General features: G+C 44.8%; 1 protein-coding gene across 1 annotated transcript in view; it reads left to right on the top strand.

Annotated features, from left to right (window-relative positions):
* Positions 1 to 1,379: 1,379 nt before the first annotated feature.
* Positions 1,380 to 17,595, top strand: part of ptprr (protein tyrosine phosphatase receptor type R) — a 192,181-nt gene continuing 175,965 nt past the window's right edge. The window contains exon 1 of the mRNA XM_078219746.1: positions 1,380 to 1,696. Coding sequence (XP_078075872.1) covers positions 1,448 to 1,696 — 249 coding nt within the window. The 5' untranslated portion in view covers positions 1,380 to 1,447. The remainder of the gene's footprint in view (positions 1,697 to 17,595) is intronic.

The raw sequence follows: 17,595 nt of genomic DNA, 5'->3' as shown, positions 1-17,595 counted from the left end.
AGCCAGAAGCGACCTCAAATAAATCTTCCTGCTTGTTCTTTAAACATCTGTAACAGCGAACCACACAGAATAGTCAGTAGCATAAATTTGGAAACATGGAAACATAGAAAAATAGAAACTAGAGTAGGCCATTCGGCCCATTGAACCTGCTTCACCATTCATTTTGATCATGACTGATCACCAAATTCAGTATCCCAATCCTACCTTCCCCCCAATATCCCTTGATCCCATTAGCCCCAAGAGCTATATCTAACTTTTCTGGAAATCACACAACGTTTTGGCTTCGACTACTTTCTGTGGTAGTGAGTTCCACTCTCTGGGTGAAGAAATTTCTCCCCACCTCAGTCCTAACAGATTTACCCCTTATCCTCTAACTGTGACCCCCTAGTGCTGGACTCCCACACCATCGGGAACATTCTTTCTGAATCCACCCTGCGTAGAGCGAATGCAAAGCCTGAAAATTAGTTTGCTGTGACATCTGTTTACTATTCCTACGTCATTTAAACAATATAATCTCACTTGTTTCTTTTGCCCACTTGGAATACATTCCATAAACCAAGGGAGAAGAGTTAGGTATTCCTACCACTTTTCTTTGCTATAGCTTTGAATGCACTGGCACACCCTTGTGGAAAGTGCCCCTGGCCCCTTGGGGAAAGGAAAGGGGACAGTGAAATCTAATCTGGGCGCAAACCAGCAGTGGTACTCAGTATGCAAATGGAAAATTGAGTGCATATTTGTCTCCTTATCTAGAAGATAGTAAAATAACTATACATAAAATATTCACAATGGGATAATTATAGTATTAACCAATATTTATGTTTGATATGGACGTAACATATTCCATCGCTTGAGTACTTGTGTGCCGGCGAACTAATTTTTAAATATTTGCCCATAAGTTGAAGTATTAGTGTTGCAAGTGGGCTTACATGAACATCGCAATGTGGGAATCTCCTAGTCGCCACACTCTGACGCCTGTTCAGGTACACTGAGGGAGAATTTAGAATGGCCAATCCATCTAACCAGCACGTCTTTTGGACTGTGGGAGGAATCCGGAGCACCCGGAGGAAACCCACGCAGACACGGGGAGAACGTGCAGACTCCACAAAGACAGTGACCCAAGCCGGGAATCGAACCCAGGTCCCTGGCGCTGTGAGGCAGCAGTGCTAACCAGTGTGCCACTGTGCTGCCCTATGTTGTCAATTAAAGCATCCCCCTGTGGCTACTCCTCCTCACGCGTCTAAACTTTGTGTTATAAACAGCTATGGGTTTATGGTTAGCTCCAAAGGATGAAGATATGTTTATCTACATTGTGTTAACAGCTGAATAGTTTGCAGACATTGCAATTGATCTTCCTCCAATTGCTCTATCTTCAGGGTCCTTTTCAGGAGATCATGAACACTTCAAGCCCAGAAGCCTGAGAAAGTCAGCCGACAGTGGAAAACCAGTAATGATATATCATCAAATACGAAGCACAGATAAAGGTGTGGACTTAAGTGTCACAGAAATGCAGAGAAGCACAGTGAACATGCCATCGTTCAGTGAGTATATGAACCGGAACAGACCTCATCCCGCCATGATTGTCAAATCTACTTTGCCGAGAGTATCAAATGATCGAAGTGTTCACTTTGTAGCAAACAATGAGCGGCATTTGGAAATTGAGAAGCTCCCAGTTCCTGATGATGACTTGATCTCGGTGGTGAGTATTGCTTTAAAAAAAATAAGGCAACCTTTCTTTGGCAAGTGTTTGGTAAACTGGAATTCTTAAGCCTTTTCTCTTTAAGAGACATTCTACAGCACAGAAACAGGCCACTGATCCCAACTGGTCTGATCACTGTTTGTTCCCAAAACGGACCATCTCCCACCCTTTCTTCCTCCAACCCCATCCCCTTATCCTTCTATTTCTTTCTCCCCCCACATGCTTCATAGAATCATAGAATCCCTGCAGTGCAGAAGGAGGCCATTCGGCCCATCGAGTCTCCACCGATCACAATCCCACCCTGGCCCCCCCCTCCCCACAACCCCATGCATTTACACTAGCTAGCACCCCCTGACACTAAGGGGCAATTTAGCATGGCCAATCCATCTAACCCCCACATCTTTGGACCGTGAGGAAACCGGAGCACCCATTTTTAAACTAAAGTGAGAGAGACCAAAATTTTATTGGCCGGAAGTTTTTGGCACAGCCACAGGTTGAGCCAAATAAAAGTACATTGACTTTGGCAGGACTGAAAGAACTCACTGGTAGACAGGGCCAGAAAATTCCGGCTATTCAGGCCATTTAAGTTATTTGTGTCTCTTTTCCCCCTTTAAGATTCACGATACATAGAATCATAGAATTCCTACAGTGCAGAAGGAGGCCATTCGGCTCATTGAGCCTGCACCAACTCTCTGACAGAGCATCCCACCCAGACCCACCCCTCAGCCCCATCTCCATAACCCCCTGTGCATTTACCCTGCCAGTTCCCCGAACCTACACATCTTGAGACACTAAGGGGCAATTTAGCATGGCCAATCTACCCAATCTGCACATCTTTGGACAGTGGGAGGAAACCGGAGCACCCGGTGGACACCCGCGCAGACACGGGGAGAACATGCAAAATCCACACAGACTGTCACCCAAGGTTGGAACCGAACTAGGATCCCTGGCACTGTGAAGCAGTGTTATTTTTTACTCATTTGTGGGACATGGGTGTCGCTGGCTGGCCAACATTTGCTGTCCATTCCTAGTTGCCCTTGGAGAGCAGTTGAGTGTCAACCACATGTGGGCCAAATCAGGTAAGGACAGCAGACTTCCTCCCCAAAAGGACATTAGTGAAACAGATGGGTTTTTCCGACAATCGACAATGGTTTCATGGCCATCAATAGATTCTTAATTCCAGATAGTTTTTTTATTGCTTTCAAATTCCACTATTTACTGTGGCGGGATTCAAACCCGGGTCCCCAGAACATTAGCTGAGTTCTTGGATTAATAGTCTAACAATAATACCACTAAGCCGTCCCTTCCCACTGCTTTCCGCTGTGCCGCCCACCCAGAAATTTATTTGGAAAAAATCACATTCCTTTGTAAATATCAAAGCAGTAGTTATCTCAGAACAGAGGGTTGTCATTTAAGCATTCCATTTTATCTTCCATCCTGGTCATTTTCAAATTCACGTAACTCCATTTTGGATTTCTTGCCTGAGGTATTGACATACTCGAATATATCTTCCAGACTATAACTATAACATTTCAAGAAATCCCTTTGCTCCACATGAAAGCAAAGAAATTTTGGAGACATTGTAGAAACAAAACGTCTTGCAGGTCTAGTCACAGATGAATCCGATCTCATTGAATGGTGGTATAGACTCGAGGGGTTAAATGGCTTATTCCTATTCCCATGTACCTGTTCTTTACGCCTGCATACCAAAGCCTTTCTGGAGAACTCCACACTGATTGGAATGCTAATTTATTCACGAGAGATGAAAAATACATTAAAAAACCTGAAAGTACTTACAATCTACCTATTTATTAAGTTTAATGAGTTTAATTGAATTTCTGTCCACCTTCTGACATTGATGTTGGTGAACTTTGTGCCAGTGCTGATGTGCTGTTTGAAAATCAATTCTTTTCCCGACACGTTGCCTTCATTTTGTTATCAAAGGCCAAGGAAATGATCTGATGTTTAACAAGTCAGTGCACACATATTTTAGTAATTATCGAAAGTCACAATCATATTAAAATGCATGGTAAACATTAAACAAGGTTTCAGTCAACTGGATTTGAGTAAGATAAACGCAAAATACTGCGGATGCTGGAATCTGAAACAAAAACAGAAAAATGGTGGAAAATCTCAGCAGGTCTGACAGCATCTGTGGAGAGAGAATAGAGCCAATGGTTCGAGTCTAGATGACCCTTCGTCACGAATGGCTTCCTCCTCACAGCACAGATGCCATGCAGAGCACATTAATTCGGTGCAGTGAATTTACTATTATTTCTTACTAAAAATAAACTTACATATATTGCTCTATAACTTGGGAGCTGGAATAAGTGTAGCATAGACTTGCTCCTATATGTTTGGAAGGCAATTCCGAATGGAATACTCTAATCTAAAGGCAGATTAGTCTTGGGCATCATAGGGTAATGCAGTAAAGAGATTATGAGAGCAGTCTGTGCTGCATTGCAGAGGTACATCGAAACAAGCTGGTCTAGTGCAAATTTACAGCGTGGTAGCATTAAACAGAATCAGACTTGTTGTGTTATTAATGGTGGCCTCATAATTAATATATTGAATGCATGCTGGACACCACGATAGATTTAAAGTCACAGCAGGTTTATGATATAAGATTTATATGAAGTTCAATTTTGGGTGGTCTTACAATCAGAATCCTCAGAAATACATAGCGGCCTTTTTTTATTTTCTGAGCCTCAGTGTTGGCATTATAGGTAGAATGTTCTTTTTTTTTACAATTCGCAAGTACAGACAATGATAAGTAAACAGGTCATGTTCTTGTAATAATGAGTATTGCACCCACACAGCCATCCATTCCTGATCTTTTATATGGCTGGAGTTTCCGTTAGAGCTGGGATTCTCCCAGCCTGCTGCGCTGCTTTAATAGTGCAGCGGGCCGGGGGCTCAAGAGGAGGCTGTGTAGTGGGCCCCCCGCTGGGTGCCACGGCCTCTGTGTCTCGGCAGCTGGATTTTCAGTGCCGTCAGCTCCGCGCTAATTTGTGGCATTGAGCTGTATAAAATATGTAAATGCACATTTAAATCTCTTTTAAATATCATTAGCGGGCCCAGGACTGAAATCTCCAGGAACGCAAACCTCCCCCCCCCTCCACCCCCCGCAAGGAATGGTTCACTCCAGCGGGGTTTACTATAGCTCCCCACTTGCAGGGAGCTGGTGACCCAACTCCGCTGGAGTGAAGGGGAGCCATCGAGGACCCCCAGAGAGTCAGGCCCTGGGGGGGGGGGCATGGGCATTGCCACCTTGGCAGTGCCAGCCTGTGCCCCCTGGCACTGCCCAAGGAGCAAAGTGCCAATGCCCAGGGGGCATCTCGGCACTGCCCACCAGGCATTGGACAGTGCTAAGGGGGTGGGGCCAAATGGGGGGGGGTGGGGCCTATTGGGGGGCCCTGGAGGGAGATCGGTGGGGATGGGGGTCCCGCTGCCACTCTGCACTGCGATCACGAGCAGAGGGAGGGAGGCCAGCAATCAGGGCTAGGAATCGGGATGGGAAAGCGGGGGGGGGTCGGCCCGCCAGCGGGGGGGAGGGGGGGGGGAGCAGGGGGCAGGGATTCAGGGGGCGTCGGTGCTGCCGGTGGAGGGGGGGGGATCGGGAGATTGGGGCGGTGGGGGGGGGGGGGGGTGGAGATCGAGGCAGGCCGAGGGCGGGGCTGGTTGGGGGGTGCAGGGGGCCCAACGATTGGACCGTGGCGGGGGCTGGCCAGCGATCAGGAGGCCGGCAGTGTGGGGCCACTGCGTATGCGCCGATCCTGGCGCTGCGCAGTGGCCCGCTCAGCGCTATGCTGCCAGCCTCTTCAGTGGGAATAGGCCCCGCCCACTGATTGTCAGCGTGATTCACGCTCATGCACAGAGTGTGGGAGATTCATTTTGAAACACCCGTTGAAAAACCAGCAGGATTTACTCCAGTTTATACGCGATTTTGACACTTGGAATCTTTTTGTGAATACCGCCCAACCTTGTTTTATCTGAGAATGAATAATAAATGCGTTCCTCCCTGCCACGAATAAATGTTCCCCATTTTTAAAAAAAAGAGACATTTTGCATCTTTCTATCTTTCTCTCTTTGGCTTCAAGGTCAGGCTTGTCTGATCCTTTGTAAATATTTGAGCTGGAAACATTGAAACAAAAGCTAAGTGGTTCGGCTTGTAGGTGTAATTACTGTCAGATTGCTACATGAGACTCTGAGGGTTTCACTGTGCGGAGATAGTGGAGGAAAGAACTGTTTTGAAGGGATAACAATTCGCAGTCACAACCTTGGGGTGCTCTTCTCTGTCAGAATTTCCCTAACAAATTGGACGATGTGTGCCATTTTTAGCAGTTGGTGATATCAAATTGTCTTAAAATACATGACAGGAACCAATTCATGCTGCTTCTTCAATGATTGACTGCACTGAAGTGATTTACTCAGTGCTGGATCTGTGACCCTCCATTGCTTTATATTTCTGAGAGTTTAAGGTCTGTGGTGCTGAAATGCAAAACAAAATTCAACACATTTAGCACGCTTTGTTCTTATGGTTGTTCCAACACACATTGTTACTCAGTGCTTTTTTTTAAAAAGTAAAAAAATTGTTTTAAATAATCATGGGTGGCATGGTGGCACAGTGGTTAGCACTGCTGCCTCACAGCGCCAGGGACCCGGGTTCAATTCAGGCCTCGGGTGACTGTGTGGTGTTTGCAGGTTCTCCCTGTGTCTGCTTGAGTTTGCTCCGAGTGCTCCGGTTTCCTCCCCCAGTCCAAAAATGTGTGGGTTAGGTGGATTGGCCATGTTAAATTTCCCCTTAGTGTCAGGGGGACTAGCAGGGTAAATACGTGGGGTTAGGGGGATAAGTTGTTGTCTACATGGGCTTTAGCAAGGCCTTTGACAAGGTACCGCATGGTAGGTTGTTGCATAAGATTAAATCTCATGGGATCCAGGGTGAGGTAGCCAAATGGATACAAAATTGGTTTGATGACAGAAGACAGAGGGTGGTTGAAGAGGGTTGTTTTTCAAACTGGAGGCCTCTGACCAGTGGTGTGCCTCAGGGATTGATGTTATTTGTCATTTATATTAATGATTTGGATGAGAATTGAGGAGGCATGGTTAGTAAGTTTGCAGATGACACCAAGATTGGTGGCAGAGTGGACAGTGAAAAAGGTTATCTAGGATTGCAACGGGATCTTGATCAATTGGGCCAGTGGGCTGACAAATGGCAGATGGAGTTTAATTTAGATAAATGCGAGGTGATGCATTTTGGTAGATCGAACCAGGGCAGGACTTACTCAGTTAATGGTAGGGCATTGGGGAGAGTTACAGAACAAAGAGATCTAGGGGTACATGTTCATAGCTCCTTGAAAGTGGAGTCACAGGTGGACAAAGTGGTGAAGAAGGCATTCGGCATGGTCGGTTTCATTGGTCAGAACATTCCTCGTCACAATGGATGTCTCGGCACTCTACACCAGCATCCCCCAAGACGATGGCATTGCTGCAACTGCCTTAGTACTCAATGCTGACAACTGCCAATCCCCAGATGCAATTTTACAACTCATCCGCTTCATCCTGGACCACAATGTCTTCACCTTCAACAACCAATTCTTCATCCAGACAGATGGAACAACCATGGGGACCAAATTCACACCTCAATATGCCAACATCTTCATGCACAGGTTTGAACAAGACCTCTTCACCGCACAGGACTTCAACCGATGCTATACACTAGATACATCGATGACATTTTGTTCCTTTGGACTCATGGTGAACAATCACTGAAACAACTATATGCTGACATCAACAAGTTCCATTCCATCATCAGACTCACCACAGACTACTCTCCGCAATCGGTTGCATTCTTGGACACACACATCTCCATCAAGGACGGTCACCTCAGCATTTCACTGTACCGCAAGCCCACAGATAACCTCACAATGCTCCACTTCTCCAGATTCCACCCAAAATATGTTAAAGAAGCCATCCCCTACGGACAAGCCCTCCGTATACACAGGATCTGCTCAGATGAGGAGGATCACAACAGACACCTTCAGACACTGAAAGATACCCTCATAAGAACAGGATATGGCGCTCGACTCATCGATCGACAGTTCCGACGCGCCACAGCGAAAAACCGCAACGACCTCCTCAGAAGACAAACACGGGACACGGCAGACAGAGTACCCTTCGTCGTCCAGTACTTCCCCGGAGCGGAGAGGTTACGACATCTCCTCCGGAGCCTTCAACATGTCATTGATGAAGACGAACACCTCGCCAAGGCCATCCCCACATCCCCACTTCTTGCCTTCAAACAACCGCACAACCTCAAGCAGACCATTGTCCGCAGCAAACTACCCAGCCTTCAGGAGAACAGTGACCACGACACCACACAACCCTGCCACAGCAATCTCCGCAAGATGTGCCGGATCATCGACACGGATGCCATCATCTCATATGAGAACACCATCCACCAAGTACACGGTACATACTCTTGCAACTTGGCCATCATTGTCTACCTGATAAGCTGCAGGAAAGGATGTCCCGAGGCATGGTACATTGGGGAGACCGTGCAGACACTACGACAACGGATGAATGAACACCGCTCGACAATCACCAGTGTTCTCTTCCTGTTGGGGAACACTTCAGCAGTCACGGGCATTCAGCCTCTGATCTTTGGGTAAGCGTTCTCCAAGGCGGCCTTCACGACACACGACAACACAGAATCGCTGAGCAGAAACCGATAGCCAAGTTCCACACACATGAAGACGGCCTCAACCGGGATCTTGGGTTCATGTCACACTATCTGTAACCCCCACAACTTGCCTGGGCTTGCAAAATCTTACTAACTGTCCTGGCTGGAGACAATACACATCTCTTTAACCTGTGCTTAACCCTCTCTCCACTCACGTTGTCTGTACCTTTAAGACTTGATTACCTGTAAAGACTCGCATTCCAACCACTATTTTGTAAATTGAGTTTGTGTATTTACATGCCCTGTTTGTGAACAGAACTCCCACTCACCTGATGAAGGAGCAGCGCTTTGAAAGCTTGTGGCTTGTGCTACCAAATAAATCTGTTGGACTTTAACCTGGTGTTGTGAGACTTCTTACTGTGTTTACCCCAGTCCAATGCCGGCATCTCCACATCAGAACTGGTGAGGCCGCACCTAGAGTACTGTGTACAATTTTGGTCCCCTTATTTAAGAAAGGATATATTAGCTTTGGAGGGGGTACAGAGAAGGTTCACCAGGTTGATTCCGGAGATGAGGGGGTTAGCTTATGAGGAGAGATTGAGTAGACTGGGCCTGTACTCATTGGAGTTTAGAAGGTTGAGGGGAAATCTTATAGAGACATATAAGATAATGAAGGGGCTAGGCAGGGTAGAAGCAGCGAAGTTATTTCCACTTACAATGGAAACAAGAACTAGGGGACATAGCCTCAAAATACGGGGGAGTCAATTTAGAACAAAGTTGAGGAGGAACTTCTTCTCCCAGAGGGCAGTGAATCTTTGGAATTCTCTGCCCAATGAAGCAGTAGAGGCTACCTCGTTAAATGTGTTTAAGTCACAGATAGATAGGTTTTTAACCATTAAGGGAATTAAGGGTTATGGGGAACGGGCGGGTAAGTGGAACTGAACCCACTATCAGATCAGCCATGATCTTATTGAATGGCGGAGCAGGCTTGAGGGGCTAGATGGCCTACTCCTGCTCCTATTTCTTATGTTCTTAGAACATTGAATAAAGGAGTTGAGACGTCTTGTTGAAGTTGTACAAGACATTGGTAAGGCTTGGAATACTGTGTACAATTCTATTATAGAAAGGGTATTATTAAACTCGAAAGAGTGCAGAAAAGATTTACTGGGATGCTACCGGAACTTGATGGTTTGAGTTATAAGGAGAGGTTGGATAGACTGGAATTTTTTTCCCTGGAGTGTGAGAGGCTTAGGGGTGATCTTATAGAAGTCTATCAAAAAAATCATAGAATCATAGAAACCCTACAGTACAGAAAGAGGCCATTCGGCCCATCGAGTCTGCACTGACCACAATCCCACCCAGGCCCTACCCCCATATCCCTACATATTTTACCCACTAATCCCTCTAATCTACGCATTCCAGGACACTAAGGGGCAATTTTAGCTTGTCCAATCAACCTAACCCGCACATCTTTGGACTGTGGGAGGAAACCGGAGCACCCGGAGGAAACTCACGCAGACACGAGGAGAATGTGCAAACTCCACACAGACAGTGACCCAAGCCGGGAATCGAACCCAGGTCCCTGGAGCTGTGAAGCAGCAGTGCTAACCACTGTGCTACCGTGCCGCCCTTATATGAGGAGCATAATGAGGGGGATAATGAGGGGCATAGATCAGCTAGATAGTCAATATCTTTTCCCAAAGGTAGGGGAGTCTAAAACTAGAGGGCATAGGTTTAAGGTGAGAGGGGAGAGATACAAAAGGGTCCAGAGGGGCAATTTTGTCACACAGAGGGTGGTGAGTGTCTGAAACAAGCTGCCAGAGGTAGTAGTAGAGGTGGGTACAATTTTGTCTTTTAAAAAGCATTTAGACAGTTACATGGGTAAGATGGGTATAGAGGGATATGGGCCAAACGCGGGAATTGGGACTAGCACAGTCGTTAAAAAAAAAAGATGGCATGGACAAGTTGGGTCGAAGGGCCTGTTTCCATGCTGTAAACCTCTATGACTGTGTAAGTATCTGGGTAGGATTGCTGTTGGTGCTGGCTCAGTGGGCCAAATGGCTTCCTCCTGCACTGTCGGGATTCTATGATGCTAAACAATCTGCATGGAATAAACAGAATTCTTACAGGGAAATATATCATTTGCTTTTTCCGACTTCATAAAAGCTTTCTATATATTTTCCTTTTTTCCATAATTAATCTTCTATGAGGTTGCGGATGAGGAATGAAGCACAACTGTAGTCGTCACGTTAACTGGGATTAAAGGGCAAAGCATAATTCGACCTCTTGCATTCATGTAATTCAGCCAGCATTTTACAATCATATCTTCTGTCCTTATTTTTAATACTTTTTGACTTGAGTGGTATCGAGATAAATTGGAAAACCTATTGCAATTTGGAAAGCAGAAGAATTGCGTTGGTTGGAGGACAAGAGCTTCTCATCAGAACAGAATGAAGAACTGAGGGATGAAAAACTGAATGGTGGAGGAGAAAAGGGAGTGAGTGACAAGGTGAGGGAAAGCCTGAGTGCCTCAAGAGTCAGGAGGGAAGCAGTTCACTTCCCTGGACCTCCAACCCCACCCTCTGGGCTTGCGCCCAGCTCCCTGGATTTGTTGTCCTGATCTCTCAGCTCAGTGAGTTCTCATTGCTGCACTTTTGTCTCTTCAGCTCCCATTCCATTGCTCTGAGCTTCAGCCCCGAGCCATTGAAGCTTCCTGGACTTGCAACCTATCTTGTGCAGCAGCACCCCAGATCTTAGCCCATAAGCAGCTCTTAGTCAAGTGCAGTGACATTAGAGAATGACGTCAGGGACCTGTTGGCAGATACAGGGCACAGAGAGCACTGGGGGTTGACCAGAAACAGGGCAGGCCATATGGACAAGGGCAGCAAATGGGGATGGAAACACAACAAATGTGCCAGACAGCAAGTGTGGTAGATCAGATTCAGCATTGAGTGGGGCTGTGAGATATTGAGGATTGGGATCACGGTGGAAGTTTTGTTTTATTAATTGCTGGGATGTGAGTGCTGGTGACAAGGCCAGCATTGCTACCCATGCCTAATTACTCTCGAGAGAAAATAGTCAGCTGGGTGGTAGATATTGGGTGCGCACTATTCTTTCTGAATGAATATAAAATAGCATTAAAAAAGCAGCTGTGTGCTGGAGGCCAGTCTTTGATTGCATTGAGATGAATGGGTTTGTCATGGGTGATGACAGTCATCCTCTGTGGAAGCATCGTTAAGAAGCTGATTTAATGATGAAGTTTACATGTAAGAAGGGGGGGAGGACACGATGATGAATACGCTGAAAAAGAAGCATAGAATTCATTTAAAGTTGTAAGTAAAATTTAGAAGCAAAACTTCACTGAAGCAGCAAGAAATGGCAGATGAACGCCAAGGCCTTGATTATCGTGGAAACAGAAAATGAATATATATATGTACATATTATATATATATATATATATATATGTAAAATGAAGACAATATAATGAAGTCTATAATACGTACTTAGAACTTTATTTTATTTCATCTCAGGATGGTTCCAGAGGTCTGTCCATTGTGGATACTAGGTGAGTTGGCATGGAGAGTCATGAGTGGGGGCATGGGTTGGCATGAGTTGGCAATGAGTTGGTATAGGAGATATAAGCAGCCATGGAGTGTGGGTAGAGAGGCATAGCTTTGCATGAAGGGTATAAGGGAGACATGAGGTGGTAAAAGTTGGCATGAATTGAGCATGTAGTGTGTGTGTGTGTGGGAGGTGGGGAGAGGGTGAAGGGGTTCAAGGGGTGAGGGCCAGAGGGCCAAATTACTTCATTTACAGCTGGGATGAAATCCCACAGCACCGAGGCAGACCTTTTAATCAGCCCACCTCGCTACTTGACAGCCCCAGTGGCTGCCTCCATTATGTTTCTGGGGCTGGCATCCATTCTTCCCGTGTCTGCATGCGTTTCCTCCGGGTGCTCCGGTTTCCTCCCACAGTCTGAAAGACGTGCTGGTTAGGTGCATTGGCCATGCTAAATTCTCCCTCAGTGTCCCGAACAGGCACCGGAGTGTGGCGACTGGGGGATTTTCACAATAACTTCATTGCAGTGTTAATGTAAGCCTACTTGTGAGAATAATAAAATAAACTTTTAATCACCAGCACACACCTGTCCCAGCCCCTCCCTCGTCCCCGTGCCTCCTGAAACAAAATTCCGGGTGTTTTGTTAAGTTTTCCTGAGTCAGGGTTGGTGAGTCGGGAAATTTCCCAACTCTGCACACCTGGCTCATCAGTGAAAATTTGGGCCGAGGTTTCTGTGAGGGATATTGTGATGAAACGCCATCTAATGTTCATATTGTCCAATTATTGTGTGACAAATTTACATCGGCTAAACCCAAATTAAATATTGACGTAGGATTTTGTTAATGGGGAAAGAATGGGATTTAAAAGTGTGACATAGACAACACAACAGGAAGTGAAGTATTGCAAACAGGAAGTATGCAGAGAATTAAGATTTTTAAAATATTAAGTCAACACGGAATAGCAAGCTAAATGTGTGGCCTACTAAACAGGCATGGAGACATGGGAAGAACTCATTTCATTCAGGTTTCCATAGAAAATTGCTGGCAGAAGAACATTTCTCAGCTTTTCAGCTAAGATCAAACATTAGATCAAGCCCAAGATGGGGCGCAATGTCTTACCTTGTCAGTTTGGATCATGTTTGTCTTTCTTATGGAGACCTTGAATTGAATTCAATTGGACTTTAGTTTTTGGGACATGCAAAGAATTTATTTGGGTTTGCTTGGTCCATTCTGAGCATTGCCTTTGTAACTTTAAGAATGGAGTAAATTCTTTTTAAAATTCTCGGCCTTTTAGCTAAGATCAGGTGTTGGATCAGGCCCAAGGAGTGTGCAATGCCTTTTATCTTGGCAGCTTGGATCTTGTATATCTCTCTTGTGGAGACCAAGAATTGGATTTAAGTTGAATTTGAATTGGTTTTTGGAGCAAGCATGGAGATCATATAATCCATAGAATCATAGAATCCCTACAGTGCAGAAGGAGGCCATTCAGCCCATCGAGTCTGCACCGACCACAATCCCATCCAGGCCCTATCCCCATAACCCCATGCATTTACCCTAGCTAGTCCCCCTGATACTAAGGGGCAATTTTAGCATGGCCAATCCACCTGACCCGCACATCTTTGGACTGTGGGAGGAAACCGGAGCACCCGGAGGAAACCCACGCAGACATGGGGAGAACGTGCAAACTCCTCATAGATAGTGACCCAAGCCGGGAATCGAACCCAGGTCCCTGGCGCTGTGAGGCAGCAGTGCTAACCACTGTGCCACCGTGCTACCCAGATGAATTAGGGGCTTGCCCTGTCCACTCTGCGCATTGCCTTTTAAATTTAAGAAAATAATAAAAAATTTTAAAAATCTCTAGTTGGGGGAAATCAGAAGCTAAATCAACTTGGGAGACATTTTTGTAAATTGGGATTTCATTAACTAACTCTGAAAACGTATCTTTCTGGTGGCTTTAAATATCTGATTTCAATATATTAATTTAATTATCAGAATGGAGCTCATGCAGTTGTAGCTGAACTGTTTATCAGTGCTGTTATACAGTTCACAAAGCTGTATTGGTTTACCAGGAACATTTCTTCACTGCAGCTCTGGGCATATCCAAGTGATCATAAAAGCATAGCAATTTAGGATAACCAAGGAGGCCATTTGGCCCATCATGTCCAATTTGAGAGGGGGCAGGTTAGCTCAGCTGGCTGAATTCAGAACAATCATCAACAGCACGGACACAATTCCCATTCCAAGTGAAGTAGACTCAGAACTTGCCTCCTCACCCGGCCCCTAGAGGGTGGAGGGGCGATGACAGACCAAGACAGACCAAAATCTGCCAAGAAAGCAGCTGAAGGAAGCACCAGCAGACATTGAGCCAAGGACCTGCCTTTAGGCAGAGCATACATGAATGAATGTCCAATATGATAGAATAAGTGCAAATGGGGATGGCCTTAATCCTGGTCTTGTGGATATATAAAAGTACAGATATAGCCATTTACACTCAATTGATAGGAGTAAAGCATTCTTGAGCTTGACCCCAAATGGAATGAGCTAGTACAGATATAGCCATTTACACTCAATTGATTTTATTCTTTAAATTAAAAGTTCATCTGAAAATGCTAATACATGCATATCTTTTTTGTCTGTTTCTGAATTAAACCGTTTGACTTTGACTTGAGGGAGATGTGTGCAAAATTTCAAATTAAGACAAATATAAAATTCAATCTGGGGGCATCTTGTTGTATAGAGCATTTATTTATTAGGTATTGATTACACTACTCTGAGTGACTCAAGAGTGCAAAGAATAATAAGCAAACAAATTCAGGTTCTTGCATTCCATTTTAGGATTTTTCATTGATTTGGGTGATTTGTTTGAAGCATTAATAACCTGGTAATGTCTGCAGAAGGCAAGATAAATTAATTGTATCAATATGATTATTTATTTGGAGTGAGAAAAAATGTCATGTCCTGACTTGTGCATTTTATTTTCCATTTTATTTTTTGAAACGAGATAGATGCAGTATTTTCATTAATTGGGAGTGAAACAGTGGGAGGTAGTGGAAGCAGACACGATAGAGACTTTTAAGGGGCATCTTGACAAATACATGAATAGGCTGGGAATAGAGGGATATGGTCCCCAGAAGAGTAGGGGGTTTTAGGTCAGTTGGGCAGCTGGGCAGCATGGTCAGTGCAGGCCTGGAGGGCCGAAGGGCCTGTTCCTGTGCTGTACATAAGAACTAGGAGCAGGAGTAGGCCATCTGGCCCCTTGAGCCTGCTCCGCCATTGAATAAGATCATGGCTGATCTTTTTGTGGACTCAGCTCCACTTACCCGCCCGCTCACTATAACCCTTAATTCCTTTACTGTTCAAAAATGTATCTATCCTTGCCTTAAAAACATTCAATGAGGTAGCCTCAACTGCTGGGCAGGAAATTCCACAGATTCACAGCCCTTTGTGTGAAGACGTTCCTCCTCAACTCAGTCCTAAATCTGCTCTCCCTTATTTTGAGGCCATGCTCCCTTGTTCTGGTTTCACCTGCCAGTGGAAACAACCTCCCTGCTTCTATCTTATCTATTCCCTTCATAATCTTATATGTTTCTATAAGATCTCCCCTCATTCTTCTGAATTCCAATGAGTGTAGCCCCTGTCTACTCAGTCTCTCCTCATAAGCCAACCCTTTCAACTCCGGAATCAATCTAGTGAATCTCCTCTGTACCCGCTCCAGTGCCAGTATATCCCCTTTCAAGTAAGGGGATCAAAACTGTACACAGAACTCCAGGTATGGCCTCACCAGCACCTTATACAGCTGCAACATAACCTTGCTGTTTTTAAACTCCATCCCTCTAGCAATGAAGGACAAAATTCCATTTGCCTTCTTAATTACCTGCTGCGCCTGCAAACCAACTTTTTGTGTTCCATGGACAAGGACACCCAGGTCCCTCTGCACAGCAGCATACTGCAATTTTTTACCATTTAAATAATAGTCCATTTTGCTGTTAATCCTACCAAAATGGATGACCTCACATTTACCAACATTGTACTCCATCTGCCAGACCCTTGCCCACTCACTTAGACTATCTATATCCCTTTGCAGACTTTCACTGACCTCTGCACACTTTGCTCTGCCACTCATCTTAGTGTCATCTGCGAATTTGGTCCCCAACTCCAAATCATCTATGTAAATCGTAAACAATTGCGGTCCCAACACTGATCCCGGAGGCACACCACTAGTCACTGATCGCCAACCAGAAAAACACCCATTTACCCCCCGACTCTTTGCTTTCTGTTAGTTAACCAATCCTCTCTCCATGCTAATGCATTACACGTAACACAGTGCAGCTTTATCTTATGCAGCAATCTTTGGTGCGTCACATTGTCAAATGCCTTCTGAAAATCCAGATACACCACATCCACAGGTTCCCCATTTCCACTGCGTAATGTTCTCAAAAAATTCCACCAAATTATTCAAACATGACTGCCCTTCATGAACCCACGCTGCGTCTTACCAATGGGACAATTTATATCCAGGTATCTCGCTATTTCTTCCTTGATGATAGATTCAAGCATTTTCCCTACTACAGAAGTTAAGTTAACCGGCCTATGGTTACCCGCCTTTTGTCTACCTCCTTTTCCAATCTGCGGGAACCACCCCAGAGTCCAGCGAATTTTGGTAAATTACCACCAGTGCATTTGCTATTTCCCCGCCATCTCTTTTAGTACCTTGGCATGCATTCCATCAGGGCTAGGAGACTTGTCTACCTTTAGCCCCATTAGCTTGCCCAACACTACCTCTTTCGTGATAATGATAGTTTCTAGGTCCTCACCTGCCATAGCCTTCTTGTCATCAATTTTTGGCATGTTATTTGTGTCTTCCACTGTGAAGACCGACACAAAATACCTGTTCAATGCCTCAGCCACTTTCTCATTTCCAGTTATTACATCCACCTTCTCATCCTCTAAAGGACTAATGTTTACTTTAGCCACTCTTTTTTGTTTTATATATTTGTGGAAACTTTTGCTATCTGTTTTTATATTCTGAGCTAGTTTACTCTCATAATCCATCTTACTTTTCTTTATAGCTTTTTTTGTGGCTTTCTGCTGACCTTTAAAGATTTCCCAATCCTCTAGGTTCCCACTAATCTTTACCACTTTGTATGCATTTTCTTTCAATTTGATACCCTCCTTTATTTCCTTAGATATCCATGGCTGATTATCTCTTTTTCTACAGTCCTTCCTTATCACAGGTATAGACTTTTGCTGAGCACTATGAAACATTTTCTTTGTTCTTTGTTCTTTGAAATTCCCTGGTGGTGTGATGGTGAATCAGCAACCCAATTTTCTATTACATTGAAGTCAATCTCCTCTTTGCTGAACGATCTACTCCAGATGAATATAGCAGGGCTTTGCTTCATCCGCCATCAATGCAAATTGTTATGCAAAAGTATGCATTTGGAAATGCTAGCCTTACCCACTAGATGTCCCTCTTTGATAATCATTCATTATTGTTGGTTATGCAAATATCAGGGATAAAAATCGTTCAGTCAGAAATATTCAGCACAGCGCAAAGTTGCATAAATCCCCACGCAGTTAAAAGTAGCATTACTTACCACCATGCTGCTGATATATTATCTCTTCTATATGGTAGGGCGTTGGGGAGAGTTACAGAACAA

This window comes from Mustelus asterias, chromosome 9, assembly GCF_964213995.1.
Source record: "Mustelus asterias chromosome 9, sMusAst1.hap1.1, whole genome shotgun sequence".
NCBI lineage: Eukaryota > Metazoa > Chordata > Chondrichthyes > Carcharhiniformes > Triakidae > Mustelus > Mustelus asterias.
The sequence above is the reverse complement of the archived record's forward strand: the minus strand, read 5'-3'. Positions and strand labels throughout refer to the sequence as shown.